The 23,468-nt window shown below is 49.4% G+C and overlaps 1 protein-coding gene across 1 annotated transcript in view; it reads right to left on the minus strand.

Annotated features, from left to right (window-relative positions):
* The window catches only part of LOC134337358 (zinc-binding protein A33-like), a 32,926-nt gene extending 9,758 nt beyond the window's left edge, over window positions 1–23,168 (minus strand). Inside the window, exons 1-3 of the mRNA XM_063032292.1 lie at window positions 22,920–23,168; window positions 12,566–12,765; window positions 4,961–5,006 (exon numbers count right to left, since the gene is read on the minus strand). Coding sequence (XP_062888362.1) covers window positions 4,961–5,006; window positions 12,566–12,765; window positions 22,920–23,168 — 495 coding nt within the window. The remainder of the gene's footprint in view (window positions 1–4,960; window positions 5,007–12,565; window positions 12,766–22,919) is intronic.
* Window positions 23,169–23,468: the final 300 nt, after the last annotated feature.

Raw genomic sequence — 23,468 nt, forward strand, 5'->3', positions numbered from 1 at the left:
CCTCTCACAGCTTGACGTTTCCTCACCACCACCCTTCCCATTGTACAGAACTCCCTCCTCACCATCCTTCCCATTGTACAGAACACCCTCCTTACCATCCTTCCCATTGTACAAAACTCCTTCCTCACCACCCTTCCCATAGTACAGAACTCCCTCCTCACCATCCTTCCCATTGAACAGAACTCCCTCCTCACCATCCTTCCCATTGTACAGAACTCCCTCCTCACCACACCTCCCATAATACAGAACTCCCTCCTCACCATCCTTCCCATTCTACAGAACTACCACCTCACCACCCTTCCCATTATACAGAACTCCCTCCTCACCACTCTTCCCATAGTAAAGAACTCCCTCCTCACCATCCTTCCCATTGAACAGAACTCCCTCCTCACCATCCTTCCCATTGTACAGAACTCCCTCCTCACCATCCTTCCCATTGTACAGAACTCCCTCCTCACCACCCTTCCCACAGTACAGAACTCCCTCCTCACCACCCTTCCCACAGTACAGAACTACCTCCTCACCACCCTTCCCATAGTACAGAACTCCCTCCTCACCATCCTTCCCATTGTACAGAACTCCCTCCTCATCACCCTTCCCATTGTACAGAACTCCCTCCTCACCATCCTTCCCATTGTACAGAACTCCCTCCTCACCACCCTTCCCATTGTACAGAACTCCCTCCTCACCACCCTTCCCACAGTACAGAACTACCTCCTCACCACACCTCCCATAATACAGAACTCCCTCCTCACCATCCTTCCCATTCTACAGAACTACCACCTCACCACCCTTCCCATTATACAGAACTCCCTCCTCACCACCCTTCCCATAGTACAGAACTCCCTCCTCACCACCCTTCCCATTGTACAGAACTCCCTCCTCACCCTTCCCACAGTACAGAACTGCCTCCTCACCACCCCCACCACAGTACAGAACTCCCTCCTCACCACCTTTCCCACAGTACAGAACTACCTCCTCACCACCCTTCTAATTGTACAGAACTCCTCCTCACCATCCTTCCCATTGTACAAAACTCCTTCCTCACCACCCTTCCCATAGTACAGAACTCCCTCCTCACCATCCTTCCCATTGAACAGAACTCCCTCCTCACCATCCTTCCCATTGTACAGAACTCCCTCCTCACCATCCTTCCCATTGTACAGAACTCCCTCCTCACCACCCTTCCCATAGTACAGAACTCCCTCCTCACCACCCTTCCCACAGTACAGAACTACCTCCTCACCACACCTCCCATAATACAGAACTCCCTCCTCACCATCCTTCCCATTCTACAGAACTACCACCTCACCACCCTTCCCATTATACAGAACTCCCTCCTCACCACCCTTCCCATAGTACAGAACTCCCTCCTCACCACCCTTCCCATTGTACAGAACTCCCTCCTCACCCTTCCCACAGTACAGAACTGCCTCCTCACCACCCCCACCACAGTACAGAACTCCCTCCTCACCACCTTTCCCACAGTACAGAACTACCTCCTCACCACCCTTCCAATTGTACAGAACTCCTCCTCACCATCCTTCCCACTGAACAGAACTCCCTCCTCACCATCCTTCCCATTGAACAGAACTCCCTCCTCACCATCCTTCCCATTGTACAGAACTCCCTCCTCACCATCCTTCCCATTGTACAGAACTACCTCCTCACCATCCTTCCCATTGTACAGAACTCCCTCCTCACCACCCTTCCCATAGTACAGAACTCCCTCCTCATCACCCTTCCCATTGTACAGAACTCCCTCCTCACCACCCTTCCCATAGTACAGAACTACCTCCTCACCATCCTTCCCATTGTACAGAACTCCCTCCTCACCCTTCCCATTGTACAGAACTACCTCCTCACCATCCTTCCCATTGTACAGAACTCCCTCCTCACCCTTCCCATTGTACAGAACTCCCCCCTCACCACCCTTCCCATAGTACAGAACTCCCTCCTCACCATCCTTCCCATTGTACAGAACTACCTCCTCACCGCCCTTCCCATTGTACAGAACTCCCTCCTCACCACCCTTCCCATAGTACAGAACTACCTCCTCACCACACTTCCCATAGTACAGAACTCCCTCCTCATCACCCTTCCCATTGTACAGAACTACCACCTCACCACCCTTCCCATAGTACAGAACTCCCTCCTCACCATCCTTCCCACAGTACAGAACTCCCTCCTCACCACACTTCCCACAGTACAGAACTCCCTCCTCACCACCCTTCCCATAGTACAGAACTCCCTCCTCACCATCCTTCCCATTGTACAGAACTCCCTCCTCACCACCCTTCCCATAGTACAGAACTACCTCCTCACCACCCCCACCACAGTACAGAACTCCCTCCTCATCGCCCCCCGCCCACCCCCCCCCGACAGTGCAGTGCTCCCTCAGCATTGTGTTTCTGTGCTGAGCTTCTGGAATCTAGCGCACAGCTCCCTGACTCAGGAGTGAAAGAACCAACCGATGGGCCACAGCTGACAATGCAGACAAGATATTTACTGGCAGGGTGACTCTTGGTGGAGTTTACGGAAAGAATCAAGCTCTACAGGAATGAATCGGCTGTAGATGGTTTTGCTCTCCTTACACACTGAGAGTATGCTGCCGTCTCATGGCCACAGCTAGTAACAGATGACCTATTTTCAACAACCACACAGTTGCATATTGCACCTTTCCCTGCCTCAGAACCTCCTGGCGGCCTTCTGCTGTGCAAAAAGATGGTACTGAGGAGGTAGCACCGCACAGCATGAAGAGCAATAAGGAGAGACCATTGTACTGCAGAAGAGATGGCGCCAAGCCTGTGGGATGGGCACAGCAAGACTCCACCAGCAGTCCACATCATCTATCTCTCTATTTAAGAATACAATGAACAGGAGCAGAAGGCTATATTGTTCCTGCTGCATCATTCAGTAAAACAACAATTGATCTCAGTTTCATCATCAATTTCCTGCGCAATCCCCATTCCTCTCTGTGGTCCACGTCCATAGAACATGGACCAGTCCACGGAAGGTGAATGGAAATGAGACCAGGATCTGCCTGTCTTCACAAATTATTCAGCAACTCTGTCACCCAGCTTAACGCAAACACTCTGCAACACTCTAAAACAAGCCTATTTATCCCACCTAAATAAAGGGACCTATGGTATATGCAGTGCTTCAGGTGTGGTCTCACCAATACCCTGCAAAGTTGCATCTAACATTTGCACTCCATACCCTTTTCAAAGTAGGCTGTGGGATAAACCCCGTCCCCAGAGTCTGGCAGATATCCTTATAACTGGCAAGACTGAGATAGGGCACTATCAATCTGTTGCTGAGGGAAGAACAATGGCCAAGAACTCAGAGACGTATGGCACCAAAACAGTCCCTTTGGCCCACCATGTCCATACTGACCATCTAGTATCCGCCACACTAAACTCATTTACCAACGTATCCAGTATCTGCCACACCAATCTCATTTACCAACGTATCGAGTATCTGCCACACCAAACTCATTTACCAACGTATCGAGTATCTGCCACACCAAACTCATTTACCAACGTATCAAGTATCTGCCACACCAAACTCATTTACCATCGTATCCAGTATCTGCCACAACAAACTCATTTACCAACGTATTGAGTATCTGCCACACCAAACTCATTTACCAACGTATCGAGTATCTGCCACACCAATCTCATTTACCAACGTATTGAGTATCTGCCACACCAAACTCATTTACCAACGTATCGAGTATCTGCCACACCAATCTCATTTACCAACGTATCCAGTATCTGCCACACCAATCTCATTTACTAATGGATCGAGTATATGCCACACTATTCCTGTTTACCAATGCAGACAGCTTTTGTCAGGTTTTACAAAAACATGGAGGATTTGACTTCCAGCCACAGGAAACATCCAACTGGTAGCTACAAACTGGGACCTATCCCTGTAATACCCTCCCTCCTCCAACACACAAACTCCTCCCTATCTCTATAACCTCCTCTGGTCCATACACCCCTCTGACCTGTGCACCCCTCTCTACCACTGTAACCCCCTCTGGTTCCCACACTTCTTCCTATATCCATAAACACCTCTGGCATGTACACTCCTTCCTATCTCTGTAACTCCCTCCTCCAGCCTATACACCCCTCCCTAACTCTGTAACCCCCACTCTGGCCCCCACACCCTCTCCATCTCTGTAACCCAACCCCCCCCCCCCCGGCTTCCACACCCATCTCTATCTTAGTAAACTCCTTCAACCCATACACCCCTCCCTATTGCTGTAACCTCCTCTGGTCCGTACACCCCTCCCTATCTCAGTAACTTCCTCCGTCCCCCATCTCCGTAACTTCTTCAGCCACCAGACTCCTCTGTGTCTCCGGCCCTCATACTGTAAACCCCTGCAGCCTCACACCCATCCTTATCTTAGTAAACTCCTTCAACCCATACACACCTACCCATCTCCGTAACCTCCTCTGGTCCTCACACCCCTCCCTATCTCTGCAACTTCTTCCAGCACTCACATAACCCATTACAGAAAACTCCTTCAGCCCTATTGCTGTAACCTTCTCTGACCCGTATACCCCTCCCTATCGCTGTAACCACATACAGCCTGTACACCCCATCCATCTCTGTAACCCCTCCCACGCCCACATCCATCCCCAACTCCATCAGTGTAACCCTCTCCAAACTATATCCCTGCTTCTGTAATATCCAGCAGTAAGTCCTCCCTTTTTCTCTGATCACTATATTCCTCCAACATCGGTCTCTAAGCATCCTCCAACTCCCTACACCCTACCCTCAGCAAATGAGCTTTCCACTGCCTGGGACATAAAGCCATGAAATTCCCTCCCTACACTGTCCTGGTGACTTGCCGTCTGGGGACCAGAGGTTACTTAACGATAAGTCTGTCCTGTTTTATTTTAGATATACTTTGGCAATTACCACAGTAATTTAGGAACATTCTGCTTACCAGAAACTCTTCTGTTAATTCATGAACTAGTAGAATATCACAAGTCCTAGACAAAACGAGAATATATCGAGAATTCACTCCACAATAGATAAAATACAGTCCACCATCTGCTCATACGCTAAATTTTTCATTTGGAGATCATGGAGGAGGTTACTGTTTTTGTAACTCCAAAAACTAATCAAATAAGACATGGGAACTCAGGAAAATATGCTTACTTTGTTTTATACTTTAGTGAGGTGTGCACATATGATATGGTGGTGTAACGATGCATGCCATTCATGTACTTTTTATACAACCTGTAATTAATCTGGAGCCAGAACAGAGTTCTGGGCTGAGGTTTGAAACTGACAGATGTTGAAGTTTATAAAATTACGAGAACCACAGATGGAATAGACAGAATCATTTTTTCCTAGGTTGAAATGTCAATTAATAGAGAGTATAGCTTTAAGGTGGGAAGGAGGAAGTTTAGAGGAGGTTTGGGCGGCAGATTTGTTTATATATACAGAGAGTGCTGGTTGTCCAGAACAAGCTTCCAGGGAAGGTGATATAATAGATGTTTAAGAGAAATTTGGAAAGACACATCAATATGCAGGAAATGGAGGCATACGGACCAATTAGGACTAGAAGGGATTAGTTTGGCATCATGAGTCAAAGGGCCTGTTTCTGTGCTGTAATATTCTACGTTCTATGGACCACAGGGTAGTGGAAGGCAACGGGGAGAGTGCGAGAAAGCGATGACATGGCTGAGAATGATCAGCCATTGTCTTACTAAATGACAGAGCAGCTCGATGGGCTGAGTACCTCCCACTCCCGTTCATTTCCTGCTGCCTGGGAACTTAGTCCATAGTCGCATTTCTAATGGGTTATGGATGCATCACAAGAACAAAAACATGGGAACGTCATATATAGAAAATTACGAAAGGTACGGTAACCAGCAGGAAACATTCTCCCATATCAGAGCCAAGACTACAGGAGACATGGATTTAGATGAGGGTCAAATTGGAAAGGTAGGGTACGGACTGAATTGAGCAGTGGGGCCAGGGCCCGAGAGCACAGTGAAGTGGCAGGGCCTGGGTCTGCGAGTGAGAAATGACCCGGGGTTCGGACGATTTAAGTGTCGGGCCAGATTGAAAAGGTCAGGATGCCGGGGCTGGAGGTGAGAAATGTGCTGGTTCAGCTCACTGCTTTGCAAGGTTTACCCATCTCTGCACTGAACTGAGGCAGTGGCCTGCAACTAACAGGCTACCAGATCAGCCACAGTGATGACTGGCTTCATGGCGGTGGACTCACTTTGGTGAACTTCAGTTGTTTGCTTGCTTTTTGCTCTTTGTACAATGTGTGCTTGATGGTCTTTTTTAAAATGAGTTCCATTGGGTCTCTTTGTTTTGGTGGCTACCGGTAAAGAAACTAATCTCACGGTTGTACATAGTATACATTGATAATAAGTGTACTTGGAAGAGATTTAGAGGCAGGACCTTTTTCGCTCAGACACTGGGCGAGTACGTGGAACAGTGCCTGTGAGCAAGAAGGAAGCAGAGTTGAACAAGTTCCCAAATAAGCACATGAATCACTGAATCACTGAGGCTCTGGGCCAATGCTGGAAAATGAAACTAATGTGGATAGGGGTGCTGCAAGCTGAGTTGGCAATGTACCTTCCACTCTTCTGACAATGGTTGAACAAGCAACCTCACGGTTCATTAGGTGGGACAGGGTCATCAGGTGAGTGACTCAAGGTAAAAGTGCAAGGGGAAACAAATGAGCATGTAAATCATGGAGGCGTAGAAGGCTCTGGGCCAATGGAACTGCTTTAACACTAAGTCTCAGTGGAGAGATGGGAGGCTTAGTAATGAATAAACATAAAAATGTGCCAATCGTATATTGGGTAGGAATTATAATGAGGTAACAATAGTGTAAACTAGGGGTCTAAAGGGATTCATTCATTGCTACAGATGGCAGTGGAGGCCAAGTCATTGGATATATTTAAAGCAGAGGTTGAAAGGTTCTCAATCAATAATGGCATCAAAGGTTACAGGGCGAAGGCAGGAGAATGGGGTTGTGAAGAAAAATAAATTAGTCATGATCAAATGGCAGAGCAGACTCAAGGGGCCAATGGCCTAATTCTATTACTAGGTCTTGTTTCTTGAGTACCAAAATACAGTGATTCAGGAATAGCTTCTTTCCCTCTGCCATCTGATTCCTAAATGGACATTGGGGGTGCATGGGGTATCAGGGAGGGGTAGCACCTCTGGTGGGGGAACATGTCACGTCCTTTTCAAGGCGGTTAGTCCACCTTTGGTCCCCACCTGGCACTCAGCTCTCACCTGTGGCTCCCTGTAGCTGTTTGCATGCGATAGCAGCCACACTCCGGGCAACGGCTTCGACAAGCCGGGTAAACCAGGTGAGGGTAGCCGACGGGTCTCAGACCCTCGGTGAGATAGGGAGTTGTCTATCCCAGCATGTGAAGACAGACTCCGGCGGATTGAGTGGACGAGACCAATGGAAGGTCCAACGGTCAAGAAGGCGGTCTCTGCAAGCGTCGTGGAATGTGTAGAGCAGGACAAGACACAGAAGACATCCTGGTCATCCACTGCGCCTGATCCCATCTCCAGCCGTCTCGACTCTGTCTTGCCACTGGATCCAGATGGGAATTGGGAATAGAGAGTGAGGCTGACGCTACGCAACCCTCCCTCACTTTAATCCAAATCACACGCGGTCCTGATCGACGTCGATGATGGATGAACACAAATGGACATTGACTCTTTGGACACTACCTCACTTTTTTTTTATATACAGTATTTCTGTTTTTGCACTTTTAAAAATCTATTCAACATATGCAATTGATTTACTTGATTATTATTTTTCATTTTATTTATTTTTTTCTCTCTGCTAGATTATGTATTGCATTGAACTGCAGTACATAAATTTCACGTCACATGCCGGTGATAATAAACCTGATTCTGAAAGCTGTTGTGCCATCTAGACAGATCGCGCCATACACATTGAGGTAGTAAAAAGGATACAGAATCCAGAATATAGTGTTACAGTTAAAGAGAAAGTGCAATGCAGCAGAACTAATAAATTGCAAAGGCCATGATGCAGTAGACCCTGAGATTAAGAGCTCCTCTTATATAAATCATGATGTATATGTGATAAATAAATGGGAATCTGAATTTGAATGTGAACTTGTAGGTAGCAACAGGATTAACAAAGTACAAGCACAATTCTGGAGCTGACTTTTGCTAAATTAGAACCACAATGCAATTAATGTGTTTGCTGACTGAACTATCTCATAAAGTCAATTGTTCTGCTGACACAATGGTTGCGCTCTGAGCTGCTTGTTTAATATATCATCATTCAACCATTTACATGTATAGCACCAATGTGACGTTTACCAGGAGGTTTGTAGACAAAGGGCTCAAAGCATTGTTGAGGATCTCTACCATCCATCCCACAATCTTTTTGACCCACTACCATCAGGAAAGTGATACATAGAAACATAGAAACATAGAAAATAGGTGCAGGAGTAGGCCATTCGGCCCTTCGAGCCTGCACCGCCATTTATTATGATCATGGCTGATCATCCAACTCAGAACCCTGCACCAGCCTTCCCTCCATACCCCCTGATCCCCGTAGCCACAAGGGCCATATCTAACTCCCTCTTAAATATAGCCAATGAACTGGCCTCAACTGTTTCCTGTGGCAGAGAATTCCACAGATTCACCACTCTCTGTGTGAAGAAGTTTTTCCTAATCTCGGTCCTGAAAGGCTTCCCCTTTATCCTCAAACTGTGACCCCTCGTTCTGGACTTCCCCAACATCGGGAACAATCTTCCTGCATCTAGCCTGTCCAATCCCTTTAGGATTTTATACGTTTCAATCAGATCCCCCCTCAATCTTCTAAATTCCAACGAGTACAAGCCCAGTTCATCCAGTCTTTCTTCATTTGAAAGTCCTGCCATCCCAGGAATCAATCTGGTGAACCTTCTTTGTACTCCCTCTATGGCAAGGATGTCTTTCCTCAGATTAGGGGACCAAAACTGCACACAATACTCCAGGTGTGGTCTCACCAAGGCCTTGTACAACTGCAGTAGTACCTCCCTGCTCCTGTACTCGAATCCTCTCGCTATAAATGCCAGCATACCATCCGCCTTTTTCACCGCCTGCTGTACCTGCATGCCCACTTTCAATGACTGGTGTATAATGACACCCAGGTCTCGTTGCACCTCCCCTTTTCCTAATCGGCCACCATTCAGATAATAATCTGTTTTCCTATTTTTGCCACCAAAGTGGATAACTTCACATTTATCCACATTAAATTGCATCTGCCATGAATTTGCCCACTCACCCAACCTATCCAAGTCACCCTGCATCCTCTTAGCATCCTCCTCACAGCTAACACTGCCGCCCAGCTTCGTGTCATCCGCAAACTTGGAGATGCTGCTTTTAATTCCCTCATCCAAGTCATTAATATATATTGTAAACAACTGGGGTCCCAGCACTGAGCCTTGCGGTACCCCACTAGTCACTGCCTGCCATTCTGAAAAGGTCCCGTTTATTCCCACTCTTTGCTTCCTGTCTGCTAACCAATTCTCTATCCACATCAATACAATCAATACCTTACCCCCAATACCCTGTGCTTTAAGTTTGCACACTAATCTCCTGTGTGGGACCTTGTCAAAAGCCTTTTGAAAATCCAAATATACCACATCCACTGGTTCTCCCCTATCCACTCTACCAGTTACATCCTCAAAAAATACGGGAGCATCGAGCATCGGGACTAGGATTGCCAGACTGGGCAACAGCTTCTTCCCTCAGGCTGTGAAATTAATGAATACTCTGCCACATCCAAGGTCTTGTCACTAGGACAGCAAGCTGTTTACCTGTTCTGCATACTGTTTATGTGCTGTGTGCAATATAGATTTTGTGGGTGTACCTTAGTCCAAGGGAATGCTGTTTCATTTTGGGTGGGTGGGTGTGTGTGTGTGTGTGTCAGTCATAGTCATACTTTTTTGGTCCTGGGGGAAATTGGTTTTCGTTACAGTTGCACCATAAATAATAAATAGTAATAGAAACAGAAATAGTTAAATAGTAATATGTAAATTATGCCAGTAAATTACGAAATAAGAAATAAATCCAGGACCAGCCTATTGGCTCAGGGTGTCTGACCCTCCAAGGAAGGAGTTGTAAAGTTTGATGGCCACAGGCAGGAATGACTTCCTATGACGCTCTGTGTTGCATCTCGGTGGAATGAGTCTCTGGCTGAATGTACTCCTGTGCCCACCCAGTACATTATGTCGTGGATGGGAGACATTGACCAAGATGGCATGCAACTTAGACAGCATCCTCTTTTCAGACACCACCGTGAGAGAGTCCAGTTCCATCCCCACAACATCACTGGCCTTACGAATTAGTTTGTTGATTCTGTTGGTGTCTGCTACCCTCAGCCTGCTGCCCCAGCACACAACACGCCCAGGTGGGCGTAGACAGGGTTCAGCAGGTAGACAATGGCATCCTCAACTCCTAGTCAGGACTGGTAGGCGAACTGGAGGGGACCTAAGTGTGGCCTGACCATAGACTGGAGCAGCTCCAGAACAAGTCTCTCCAGGGTCTTCATGATGTGGGAGGTCAATGCCACCGGTCTGTAGTCATTGAGGCCGCTGGGGCGCGGCGTCTTCGGCACAGGGACGAGGCAGGACGTCTTCCACAGTACAGGAACCCTCCGGATCCTCAAGCTCAGGTTGAATACATGGCGAAGTACTCCACATAGCTGAGGGGCACAGACTTTGAGCACCCTGGTACTGACACCATCCGGTCCTGCAGCCTTGCTTGGATTGAGACGTTTCAGCTGCCTTCTCACCTGTTCAGCTGTGAAGCCCACCGTGGTGGTTTCATGTGAGGAAGGGGTATAGTCATGAGAGATATAGACACAGACAGATGACAGTGAAATTGAACTTGAACACACAACACATAAAGTTGTTGTTCGTCCATCGTCGACGTCGATGAGAACCTCAACACCATTATGATGATGTCGAGACTAGCGCGTGATTTGGATTTAAGTGAGGAAGAGTTGCAAAGTGTCAGCCTCACTCTCTGCTCCTAATTCCCATCTGGATCCAGTGGCAAGACAGAGTCGAGACGGCCGGAGATGGGACTAGGCGCAGTGGATGACCAGGACATCGTCTGTGTCTTGTCCTGCTCCACACATTCCACAATGCTTGAAGAGACCGCCTTCTTGACCATTGGACCTTCCATTGGTCTCATCCACTCAATCTGCCAGAGTCTACCTTCACATGCTGGGATAGACAACTCCCTATCTCACCGAGGGTTTGAGACCCGTCGGCTAACCTCACCTGGTTTACCCGGCTTGACGAAGCTATTGCCCGGGGTGTGGCCACTGTCGCATGCAAACAGCTACGGGGAGCCACAGGTGAGAGCTGAGTGCCAGCTGGGGACCAAAGGTAGACTAACCGCCTTGAAAAGGACACGACATGTTCCCCCACCAGAGGCGCTACCCCATACACCCCAACAACACATAAAGTAATATTACCACAAATAAATTAACAAATACTAGAATATATTCTAGAAGACTGACATTTGGCTTCGGGTGCCTTTACAACATGAGGTAAAAAGTAAATAGTGCAATGCTACTAGCTCTTCATACATGATGAGACCTGGGTGGTGGCAGAGATTCAATAGTCTCACGGCGGGGGTGGGGGGTAAGAAGCTCTTTCCATCCTAAATGTCCTTGTCCTAATGCTACAGTACCTCCTGCCTGATGGTAGGGGTCAAAGTGTGACTGCTGGATAGATGGGAGAGACCATTGACAATGCTAAAGGTGCTGTGTGCTCAGCACTCCTGGAAAATATCTCTGATGGGTAGAAGAAGGATCCGAATGATCCTCTCAGCAATCCTCACAATCCTTTGCGGGGTCTTGCCTGGCAACTCCCCTACCAGACAGTGATGCTGACATCACATTCTGAGCTTGCCTGTTCTCAAAAGCAAGAGGATTGGTTAGTGGGTGGGGGGTTAATGCGCCACTGTTAATTGCCCCCCCTAGTTTATGCATACATAGTGAAACAAATCAAACAGATGTGCAAGAGAGATTAATTTGCAGGGGTCAGTAAGATAAAGAACAGGGATGGGAATGGGACTGATGGGGTGGCTCTGCGAGGAGCCAGTGTGGATCCAATGTTGAATCAGTAAATCAGTATATAACAATGACGCACATCTGGAGGAAGCAACCCCTAAGAGACTGACCCCTAAACAACTGGAGAGAGCATACACACTTCTGGGCAGTGACCCCACTAACATCTGGGGAAATTAATCCATACACACATCTAGAAACTAATCTTCAATCATTTGGAGACAGGGATGTCACACGTTTACACACGGACACAGACACATACATCTGGACAGTGCTTTCCCCACCCCCCAACGGCTGGAGACAACAGACCCACACACACCTAGAGTCATTGAACTAACCCTCTCCCTATCATTTGGAGACCGTGGCCAAAAGCTTGTCCAGTTATTAAAACAGGCAGGGAGTGGGTGAGTAGGTGGAGAGATTTAAGGAGGGGAATGCCCAACCTCAGGCCAGCTCTCTTACCTATGTGCTTCTGACAGTCTACATACGTTGCAGAGGATTGTTTGGTCAGTGGCACAGTACAGGGTCATTGGCTTTTGATGCTTCTTGCACTGCTTTGGGCCCAAGTTACCAGGAGAGTGGGAGACAGACTTCGATTCCTGCAGCCTCTCGACCAAGTTTGCTGCCAAGAAGTTCTTGGTAAAGTTTTTAGACAAGGATATCTGCGGCCAAGAGATAGGGAAATTAATTTTTGAAGTGTGCCTGATATTTTGCACTAGTATGGCTGAGGTGCAGTGTTTAGCTTACACACCTTTTTTTAAAATATTCAGTATTTCTGTTTTTGCACGTGTTTTAATCTACTCAATATATGTAATTGATTTACTTATTAAATATTTTTTGTATTTTTTTCTCTCTGCTAGATTATGTATTGCATTGAACTGCTGCTGCTAAGTTAACAAATTTCAAGTCACATGTTGGCGATAATAAACCTGATTCTGATTCTGACACACTGTGATTCAGAGGTCCGGATTAACATTCCAGACCCGGGGTTTGAATCATTCCTCAGCGCATACAAGACAGCTGAAAACACATATGGGTTAGTGTTAGTGAGTTGTGGGTATGCTTGATGCAAATAACACATTTCAGTGTACAATCCGACGTATATGTGACGAATAAAGCTAATCTTTATCTCTTTAACCTTTAAATCTAGTTCACAATCTGGAACCGGAAACCAAGCGAGGAATCAAACCCAACCAGTTCACCAAGTTTTGGCCCAAAACCTTGACCCTCCCCAGGCTGTGGCAGGTTCCTGTGCATTGTAACCCAGACAGTTCGCCAGTCAAAGATGTGGCCACAAACCAAGTTCCCACCTGACAGAAGATGCCAGTAGCCTTGCAACAGCCAGCAAATCCACCCCACCAGTTTCCCAAACATTTTCTCAGTTGTTGCAATGTCCAGCATTCGTAAGCTGGGGAGGACTAGTACATCCCTTCCCACTGAAGCCATCTCACCCACTGAAAGTTTTCTGTGAGGGGTACAGACAGGGGATACTTGCAGGGGAAACATCTACGCTCAAGAGGATGAGAGTGTGGACCGAGCTGCCAGTGGAAGTGGTGTATGCAGGTTCGACTGTAATATTTAAGAGAAGTTTGGATAAGTAAATGGGTGGGAGAAGTTTAGCGAGATATGGACTGGTGCAGATAGATGAGACTAGGCAGAATAAGTTTGGCACAGACCAGGCAGGCCAAAGAGCCTGTTTCTGTGCTGCAGTGCTCTATGGCTCTATGGCACTTGTAGTTTGTTTCTATTTCCAATTGCTTCTCCAACATTGTTGAAAGTAGGAAGTGTTTATTTCTAAAAGCCACGCATTGGATGCATGGGAATGAAACAGTCGGAATGTTCAGCCCCTTGAATCTGCCGTTCTACCATGGCCATTCCAACACTGATAACATGGGACAGAGGGTGTGGTCCCATCATGGCCATTCCAATACTAATGATATGGGACAGAGGGTGTGGTCCCATCATGGCCATTCCAATACTGATGATATGGGACAGTGGGTGTAATCCCATCATGCCACTCCAATACTGATGATATGGGGCTGAGGGTGTCGTCCCATCAAGGCTGTTCCATTACTAGTGATATGGAATAGAGGGTGTGGTCCCATCATGGCCATTCCAATACTGATGGGACAGAAGGTGTGGTCCCATCATGGCTGTTCCATTACTTGTGATGTAAGGCCATGGACATAGGAGCAGAATTAGGCCTTCTGGCCCATCGAGTCTGCTCTGCCATTCGACCTTGGGTGATCCTTTTTTTCTATCTCCTCCTCAATCCCAGTTCCCAGCCATCTCCCCGTCACCTTTGATGCCATGTCCAATTAAAAACCTATCAATCTCTGCCTTAAATACACCCAACGACCTGGCCTCCACTGCCACATGTGACAACAAATTCCACAAATTCACCACACTTTGGCTAAAGAAACTTCTCCACATCTCTGTTTTGAAAGGGCGCCCCTCTATCCTGAGGCTGTGCTCTCTTGTCCTAGACTCTCCCACCATGGGAAATATCCTTTCCACATCTACTCGTCCTGGCCTTTCAACATTCAAAAGTTTCAATGAGATCCCCCCTCATCCTTCTGAATTCCAGCAAGTACAGATCTAGAGCCATCAAATATTCCACGTGTGATAACCTTTTCATTCCTGGAATCATCTTTGTGAACCTCCTCTGGACCTTCTCCAATGCCAGCACATTTTTTCTAAGATAAAGGGCCCAAAACTGTTCACAATGCTCCAGATGAGGCCTCATCAGTGCCTTATAAAGCCTTAGCAATACATCCTTGTTCTTATATTCTAGACCTCTTGAAATGAATGCTAACATGGGATTTGCCTTCCTCACCACCGAATCAACCTGCAAGGGTGTTCTGCACAAGGACTCCCAAGTCCATCTGCATCTCAGATTCCTGGATTTTCTCCCCGTTCAGAAAATAGTCCACTCATTTATTTCTGTTACCAAAGTGCATGACCGTGTATTTTCCAAAATTGCATTTCATTTGCCACATTCTTGCCCATTCTCCTAATCTATCTAAGTCCTTCTGCATCCTACCTGTTTCCTCAACACTACCTGCCCCTCCACCAGTCTTTGTATCATCTGCAAATTTGGCAACAAAGTCATCTATTCCATCCTTTAAATCATTGATATACAGCATAAAAAGAAGTGGTCCCAACACAGACCCCTGCGGAACACCACTAGTCACTGGCAGCCAACCAGAAAAGGATCATTTTATTCCCATTCGCTGCATCCTACTAATCAGCCAATGCTCTAACCACGTTAGCAATTTTCCTGTAATACCATGGGCTCTTATCTTGGTAAGCAGCCTCACGTGTGGCCCCTTGTCAAAGGCCTTCTGAAAGTCCAAATATACAACATCCACTACATCCCCTTTATCTATCCAACTTGAAATCTCCTCAAAGAATTCCAACAGGTTCGTCAGGCAGGATTTTTCCTGAAGGAAACCTTGCTGACTTTGTACTATCTTGTCCTGTGTCACCAAGTACTCAATCACCTCATCCTTAACAGATGACTCAATCTTCCCAACCACTATGGTCAGGCTAACTGGTCTATAATTTCCTTTCTGCTACCTTCTTCCTTTCTTAAAGAGTGGAGTAACATGGGTAATTTTCCAGTCCTCTGGCACCAACACTGGAGCCAAATGATTTTTGAAAGATAATTTCTAATGCCATCACAATCTCTAACGCTACCTCTTTCAGACTCCAAGGGTGCAGTTCCTCTGGTCCGGGTGACTTAAGTACCTTTAAGTTTTTCAGCTTTTTGTGCAACTTCTCTTCTGTAATGGTAACCGCACCCACTTCTCTTCCTTCAAACACAACACCACCAGGCATACTGCTAGTGTCTTCCACAGTACAGACTGACGCAAAATACTTATTTAGTTCACCAGCCACCTCCTTTCCCTCGTAATTATTTCTCCTGCCTCATTTTCTAGTGGTCCTATATCCACTCTCATTTCTCTTTTATTTTTAACATACTTGAATAAACTTTTTCTATCCACTTTGATATTATTCACTAGCTTGGTTTCATATTTCATCTATTCCCTTCTAATGATTTTTCAGTCTCTATCTAAAGTTTTTAAAAACTTCTCAATCCTCTTTCTTCTCACTAATTTTTACTTTGTTGAATGCCCTTTCTTTTGCTTTTATAATAGCTTTGACTTCCCTTGTCAGCCACAGTTGTACTATTTTACCATTTGAGTGCTTCTTCATTTTTGGAATACACATGTCCTGCACCTTGCTCATTTTTCCCAGAAACGCACGCCGTTGCTACTCTGCTGACATTGCTGCCAGCAGCTCCTTCCAATTTACTTTGGCCAACTCCTCTCTCATGCCACTGTAATTTCCCTTACTTCACTGAAATACTGCTAGATCTCTTTACTTTCTCCCTATCAAATTTCAAGTTGAACACAATCATGTTGTGATCACTGGTTCCTAAGGGTTCTTTTACCTTAAGCTCCCTAATCACCTCCGGTTCATTACATAACACCCAATCCAGTATACCTGATCCCCCTGTAGGCTCAATGAGAAACAGCCATAAAAAGCTACCTCTTAGGCATTCAACAACCTCACTCTCTTGGGATTCATTAGCAACCTGATTTTCCCAATCAACCTGCATGTTAAAATCTCCCATGATTACCATAACATTGCCCTTTTGACTCGCCTTTTTTACTTCCTATTGTAACCAGTGGTCCACCTCTTCCAATCCTATGTCATATCTTTCTACTGATTTGATGCCATTCTTTACCAGTAGAGCCACACCACCCCCTCTGCCTACCTTCCTATTCCTCCAATAAAACGTGTAAACTTGGACATTCAGTTTCCAACTACAGCCATCCTTCAGCCACGATTCAGTGATGGCTACAACATCGTACCTGGCAATATGTAATATTGCAACAAGATCATCCATCTTATTTCTTATACTATGCGCATTTAGATACAACACCTTGAGTACCGTATTTGTTATCCTTTCTGACTCTGCATCCCTAATGATTTGATACTCAGCCTGTTGGCTGCAACTAAGTCCCATCACCTGCCTGCCCTTCCTAACAATCACACTGCACGCTATCTTTACTTTTTTACCATCCATCCTTTCCTGAGTCCCTTCACTCAATCCCTTCGATATGGGACAGAGAGTGTGGTCCTGTCATGGCCGTTCCATTCCTGGTGATATAGGACAGAGAGTGTGGTCTCAATGTGGCCGTTCCAATACTGACAAGAGATAGCAGGTAAGGTCCCATTACTGACGATATGGGACAGAAGGTGAGGTCCCGTTGTGGCCGTCCAGTCACTGACGATATGGGACAGAGTGTGAGATCCCGTCGAAGCCGTCCAGTTACTGACGATATGGGACAGAGGGTGAGATCCCGTTGTGGCCGTCCAGTCACCGACAATATGGGACAGAGGGTGAGATCTCACTGTGGCCGTCCAGTCACTGACGACATGGGACAGAGGGTGAGATCCCGTTGTGGCCGTCCAGTCACTGACGATATGGGACAGAGGGTGAGATCTCACTGTGGCCGTCCAGTCACTGACGATATGGGACAGAGGGTGAGATCTCACTGTGGCCGTCCAGTTACTGACGATATGGGACAGAGGGTGAGATCCCGTTGTGGCCGTCCAGTCACTGACGATATGGGACAAAGGGTGAGATCTCACTGTGGCTGTCCAGTCACCGACGATATGGGACAGAGGGTGAGATCTCACTGTGGCCGTCCAGTCACTGACGATATGGGACAGAGGGTGAAATCTCACTGTGGCCGACCAGTCACTGACGATATGGGACAGAGGGTGAGATCCCGTTATGGCCGTCCAGTCACTGACGATATGGGACAGAGGGTCAGATCTCACTGTGGTCGTCCAGTCACTGATGATATGGGACAGAGGGTGAGATCTCACTGTGGCCGTCCAGTCACCGACGACATGGGACAGAGGGTGAGATCTCACTGTGGCCGTCCAGTCACCGACGACATGGGACAGAGGGTGAGATCTCACTGTGGCCGTCCAGTCACCGACGATATGGGACAGAGAGTGAGATCTCACTGTGGCCGTCCAGTCACTGACGACATGGGACAGAGGGTGAGATCCTGTTGTGGCCGTCCAGTCACTGACGACATGGGACAGAGGGTGAGATCCCATTGTGGCCGTCCAGTCACCAACGATATGGGACAGAGGGTGAAATCTCACTGTGGCCGACCAGTCACTGACGATATGGGACAGAGGGTGAGATCCTGTTGTGGCCGTCCAGTCACTGACGATATGGGACAGAGGGTGAGATCTCACTGTGGCCGTCCAGTCACTGATGATATGGGACAGAGGGTGAGATCCCGTTGTGGCCGTCCAGTCACCGACGATATGGGACAGAGGGTGAGATCGCACTGTGGCCGTCCAGTCACCAACGATATGGGACGGAGGGTGAGATCTCACTGTGGCCGTCCAGTCACTGACGATATGGGACAGAGGGTGAGATCTCACTGTGGCCGTCCAGTCACCAACGATTTGGGACAGAGTGTGAGATCTCACTGTGGCCATCCAGTCACCGACGATATGGGATAGAGTGTGAGATCTCACTGTGGCCGTCCAGTCACTGATGATATGGGACAGAGGGTGAGATCTCACTGTGGCCGTCCAGTCACCGACGACATGGGACAGAGGGTGAGATCTCACTGTGGCCGTCCAGTCACCGACGACATGGGACAGAGGGTGAGATCTCACTGTGGCCGTCCAGTCACCGACGATATGGGACAGAGAGTGAGATCTCACTGTGGCCGTCCAGTCACTGACGACATGGGACAGAGGGTGAGATCCTGTTGTGGCCGTCCAGTCACTGACGACATGGGACAGAGGGTGAGATCCCGTTGTGGCCGTCCAGTCACCAACGATATGGGACAGAGGGTGAGATCTCACTGTGGCCGTCCAGTCACTGATGATATGGGACAGAGGGTGAGATCTCACTGTGGCCGTCCAGTCACCGACGATATGGGACAGAGGGTGAAATCTCACTGTGGCCGACCAGTCACTGACGATATGGGACAGAGGGTGAGATCCCGTTATGGCCGTCCAGTCACTGACGATATGGGACAGAGGGTCAGATCTCACTGTGGTCGTCCAGTCACTGATGATATGGGACAGAGGGTGAGATCTCACTGTGGCCGTCCAGTCACCGACGACATGGGACAGAGGGTGAGATCTCACTGTGGCCGTCCAGTCACCGACGACATGGGACAGAGGGTGAGATCTCACTGTGGCCGTCCAGTCACCGACGATATGGGACAGAGAGTGAGATCTCACTGTGGCCGTCCAGTCACTGACGACATGGGACAGAGGGTGAGATCCTGTTGTGGCCGTCCAGTCACTGACGACATGGGACAGAGGGTGAGATCCCATTGTGGCCGTCCAGTCACCAACGATATGGGACAGAGGGTGAGATCTCACTGTGGCCGTCCAGTCACCTACGATATGGGACAGAGGGTGAAATCTCACTGTGGCCGACCAGTCACTGACGATATGGGACAGAGGGTGAGATCCCGTTGTGGCCGTCCAGTCACTGACGATATGGGACAGAGGGTGAGATCTCACTGTGGCCGTCCAGTCACTGATGATATGGGACAGAGGGTGAGATCCCGTTGTGGCCGTCCAGTCACCGACGATATGGGACAGAGGGTGAGATCGCACTGTGGCCGTCCAGTCACCAACGATATGGGACGGAGGGTGAGATCTCACTGTGGCCGTCCAGTCACTGACGATATGGGACAGAGGGTGAGATCTCACTGTGGCCGTCCAGTCACCAACGATTTGGGACAGAGTGTGAGATCTCACTGTGGCCATCCAGTCACCGACGATATGGGATAGAGTGTGAGATCTCACTGTGGCCGTCCAGTCACTGATGATATGGGACAGAGGGTGAGATCTCACTGTGGCCGTCCAGTCACCGACGACATGGGACAGAGGGTGAGATCTCACTGTGGCCGTCCAGTCACCGACGACATGGGACAGAGGGTGAGATCTCACTGTGGCCGTCCAGTCACCAACGATATGGGACAGAGAGTGAGATCTCACTGTGGCCGTCCAGTCACTGACGACATGGGACAGAGGGTGAGATCCTGTTGTGGCCGTCCAGTCACTGACGACATGGGACAGAGGGTGAGATCCCGTTGTGGCCGTCCAGTCACCAACGATATGGGACAGAGGGTGAGATCTCACTGTGGCCGTCCAGTCACTGATGATATGGGACAGAGGGTGAGATCTCACTGTGGCCGTCCAGTCACCGACGATATGGGACAGAGAGTGAGATGTCACTGTGGCCGTCCAGTCACTGACGATATGGGACAGAGGGTGAGATCTCACTGTGGCCGTCCAGTCACCGACGACATGGGACAGAGGGTGAGATCTCACTGTGGCCGTCCAGTCACCGACGATATGGGACAGAGAGTGAGATCTCACTGTGGCCGTCCAGTCACCGACGACATGGGACAGAGGGTGAGATCTCACTGTGGCCGTCCAGTCACCGACGATATGGGACAGAGAGTGAGATCTCACTGTGGCCGTCCAGTCACCGACGACATGGGACAGAGGGTGAGATCTCACTGTGGCCGTCCAGTCACTGACGATATGGGACAGAGGGTGAGATCCCGTTGTGGCCGTCCAGTCACTGACGATATGGGACAGAGGGTGAGATCCCGTTGTGGCCGTCCAGTCACTGACGATATGGGACAGAGGGTGAGATCCCGTTGTGGCCGTCCAGTCACTGACGACATCGGACAGAGGGTGAGATCCCGTTTCGGCCGTCCAGTCACCAACGATATGGGACAGAGTGTGAGATCTCACTGTGGCCGTCCAGTCACTGACGATATGGGACAGAGGGTGAGATCCCGTTGTGGCCGTCCAGTCACCGACGATATGGGACAGAGGGTGAGATCTCACTGTGGCCGTCCAGTCACCGATGATATGGGACGGAGGGTGAGATCTCACTGTGGCCGTCTAGTCACCGACGATATGGGACGGAGGGTGAGATCTCACTGTGGTCGTCCAGTCACTGGTGATATGGGACGGAGGGTGAGATCTCACTGTGGCCGTCCAGTCACTGACGATATGGGACAGAGGGTGAGATCCCGTTGTGGCCGTCCAGTCACCGACGATATGGGGCAGAGGGTGAGATCTCACTGTGGCCGTCCAGTCACCGATGATATGGGACGGAGGGTGAGATCTCACTGTGGCCGTCTAGTCACCGACGATATGGGACGGAGGGTGAGATCTCACTGTGGTCGTCCAGTCACTGGTGATATGGGACGGAGGGTGAGATCTCACTGTGGCCGTCCAGTCACTGACGATATGGGATAGAGTGTGAGATCTCACTGTGGCCGTCCAGTCACTGACGATATGGGACAGAGAGTGAGATGTCACTGTGGCCGTCCAGTCACCGACGATATGGGACAGAGGGTGAGATCCCGTTGTGGCCGTCCAGTCACTGACGACATGGGACAGAGGGTGAGATCTCACTGTGGCCGTCCAGTCACTGACGATATGGGACAGAGGGTGAGATCCCGTTGTGGCCGTCCAGTCACCGACGACATGGGATGGAGGGTGAGATCTCACTGTGGCCGTTCAGCCACTGGTGATATGGGACGGAGGGTGAGATCTCACTGTGGCCGTCCAGTCACCGATGCTATGGGACGGAGGGTGAGATCTCACTGTGGCCGTCTAGTCACCGACGATATGGGACAGAGTGTGAGATCTCACTGTGGCCGTCCAGTCACCGACGATATGGGACGGAGGGTGAGATCGCACTGTGGCCGTCCAGTCACCGACGACATGGGACGGAGGGTGAGATCTCACTGTGGCCGTCCAGTCACCGACGACATGGGACAGAGGGTGGGATCCCATTGTGGCTGTCCAGTCACCGACGATATGGGACAGAGGGTGAGATCTCACTGTGGCCGTCCAGTCACCGACGAAATGGGACAGAGGGTGAGATCTCACTGTGGCCGTCCAGTCACTGACGATATGGGACGGAGGGTGAGATCTCACTGTGGCCGTTCTGTCACCGACGATATGGGACAGAGGGTGAGATCTCACTGTGGCCGTCCAGTCACCGACGACATGGGATAGAGGGTGAGATCTCACTGTGGCCGTCCAGTCACCGACGATATGGGACGGAGGGTGGGATCCCATTGTGGCCGTCCAGTCACCGACGATATGGGACAGAGGGTGAGATCTCACTGTGGCCGTCCAGTCACCGACGATATGGGACGGAGGGTGAGATCTCACTGTGGCCGTCCAGTCACCGACGATATGGGATAGAGGGTGAGATCTCACTGTGGCCGTCCAGTCACCGACGATATGGGACGGAGGATGAGATCTCACTGTGGCCGTCCAGTCACCAACGATATGGGACAGAGGGTGAGATCTCACTGTGGCCGTTCTGACACAGGTGAGGAAGCAGGCAGCGCGAGGGAGCGCCCACGTGACGCGGGTACGGCGGGAAGCGCGAGGGACTACACGCGGGGTGGGACGGGAAGCGCGAGGGAATGCCCACGTGACGCGGGTGGGGGACAGGGAGCGCGATGCAGCTTCCCACGCGATACGGAAGGCTCACTGCCCGGGAGGGCGGTAAGCGTGAAGGAGCGCCAAACCAGAAACACAAGAGGTTCTGTAAACCCAGAGCGACACACACAGAATGCTAGAGGAACTCAGCGAGTCCTGATGGAAAGTCTCGGCCCGAAACATCGAGTCTTTATTTCTTTACTGAGTCGCCCGGCATTTTGTGAAGGGGTATCCACGTGAGGCGGACCGTGAAGGCGGGGCCGCTCACCTCTCTACAGTGCGGACACGAGTAGGTGTTGTCCGGACCCCCGGCCGAGGCCTCGTCCTCGTCCTCGTCCTGTCCCGCCGCCAGCCTCTGCTGCCGCTCGCGGCTCTCCCACACGCGCACGATGCAGGCGCGGCAGAAGTTGTGGCCGCAGCCCAAGGTGACGGGCTCGCGGAAAAGCTCGAGGCAGATGGAGCAGGTCAGTTCCCGCTGGAGGGCGCTCGCTACGGCGTAGCCGCTCTCCGCCGTCATCTTGCCGACGGGGCCGCGCTGCGTATGTCTGGCTTGCGGGCAGGAATCCTGGGTAGGTGCAATCTCGGTGGCGCATGCGTTATGATCGCCCGATTTGGCCAACGGCAGGTAATAGAGGGCTTGCACTGACGTCATACGCTTGCGTGGGGGCGTGGTTAGCGCCATCTTTGACATGTGGTTTTCCCATGATGGGCCAAATAAATTGTAAACAAGGATTAATTATCTTTAATTTTCTAGTTTCAAACAATTTTAATAAATTCACCCATGAAATCTATTTATTAGAAAAGTGAAAAAAAAAGA

This window comes from Mobula hypostoma, chromosome 2 (assembly GCF_963921235.1).
Source record: "Mobula hypostoma chromosome 2, sMobHyp1.1, whole genome shotgun sequence".
Lineage (NCBI taxonomy): Eukaryota > Metazoa > Chordata > Chondrichthyes > Myliobatiformes > Myliobatidae > Mobula > Mobula hypostoma.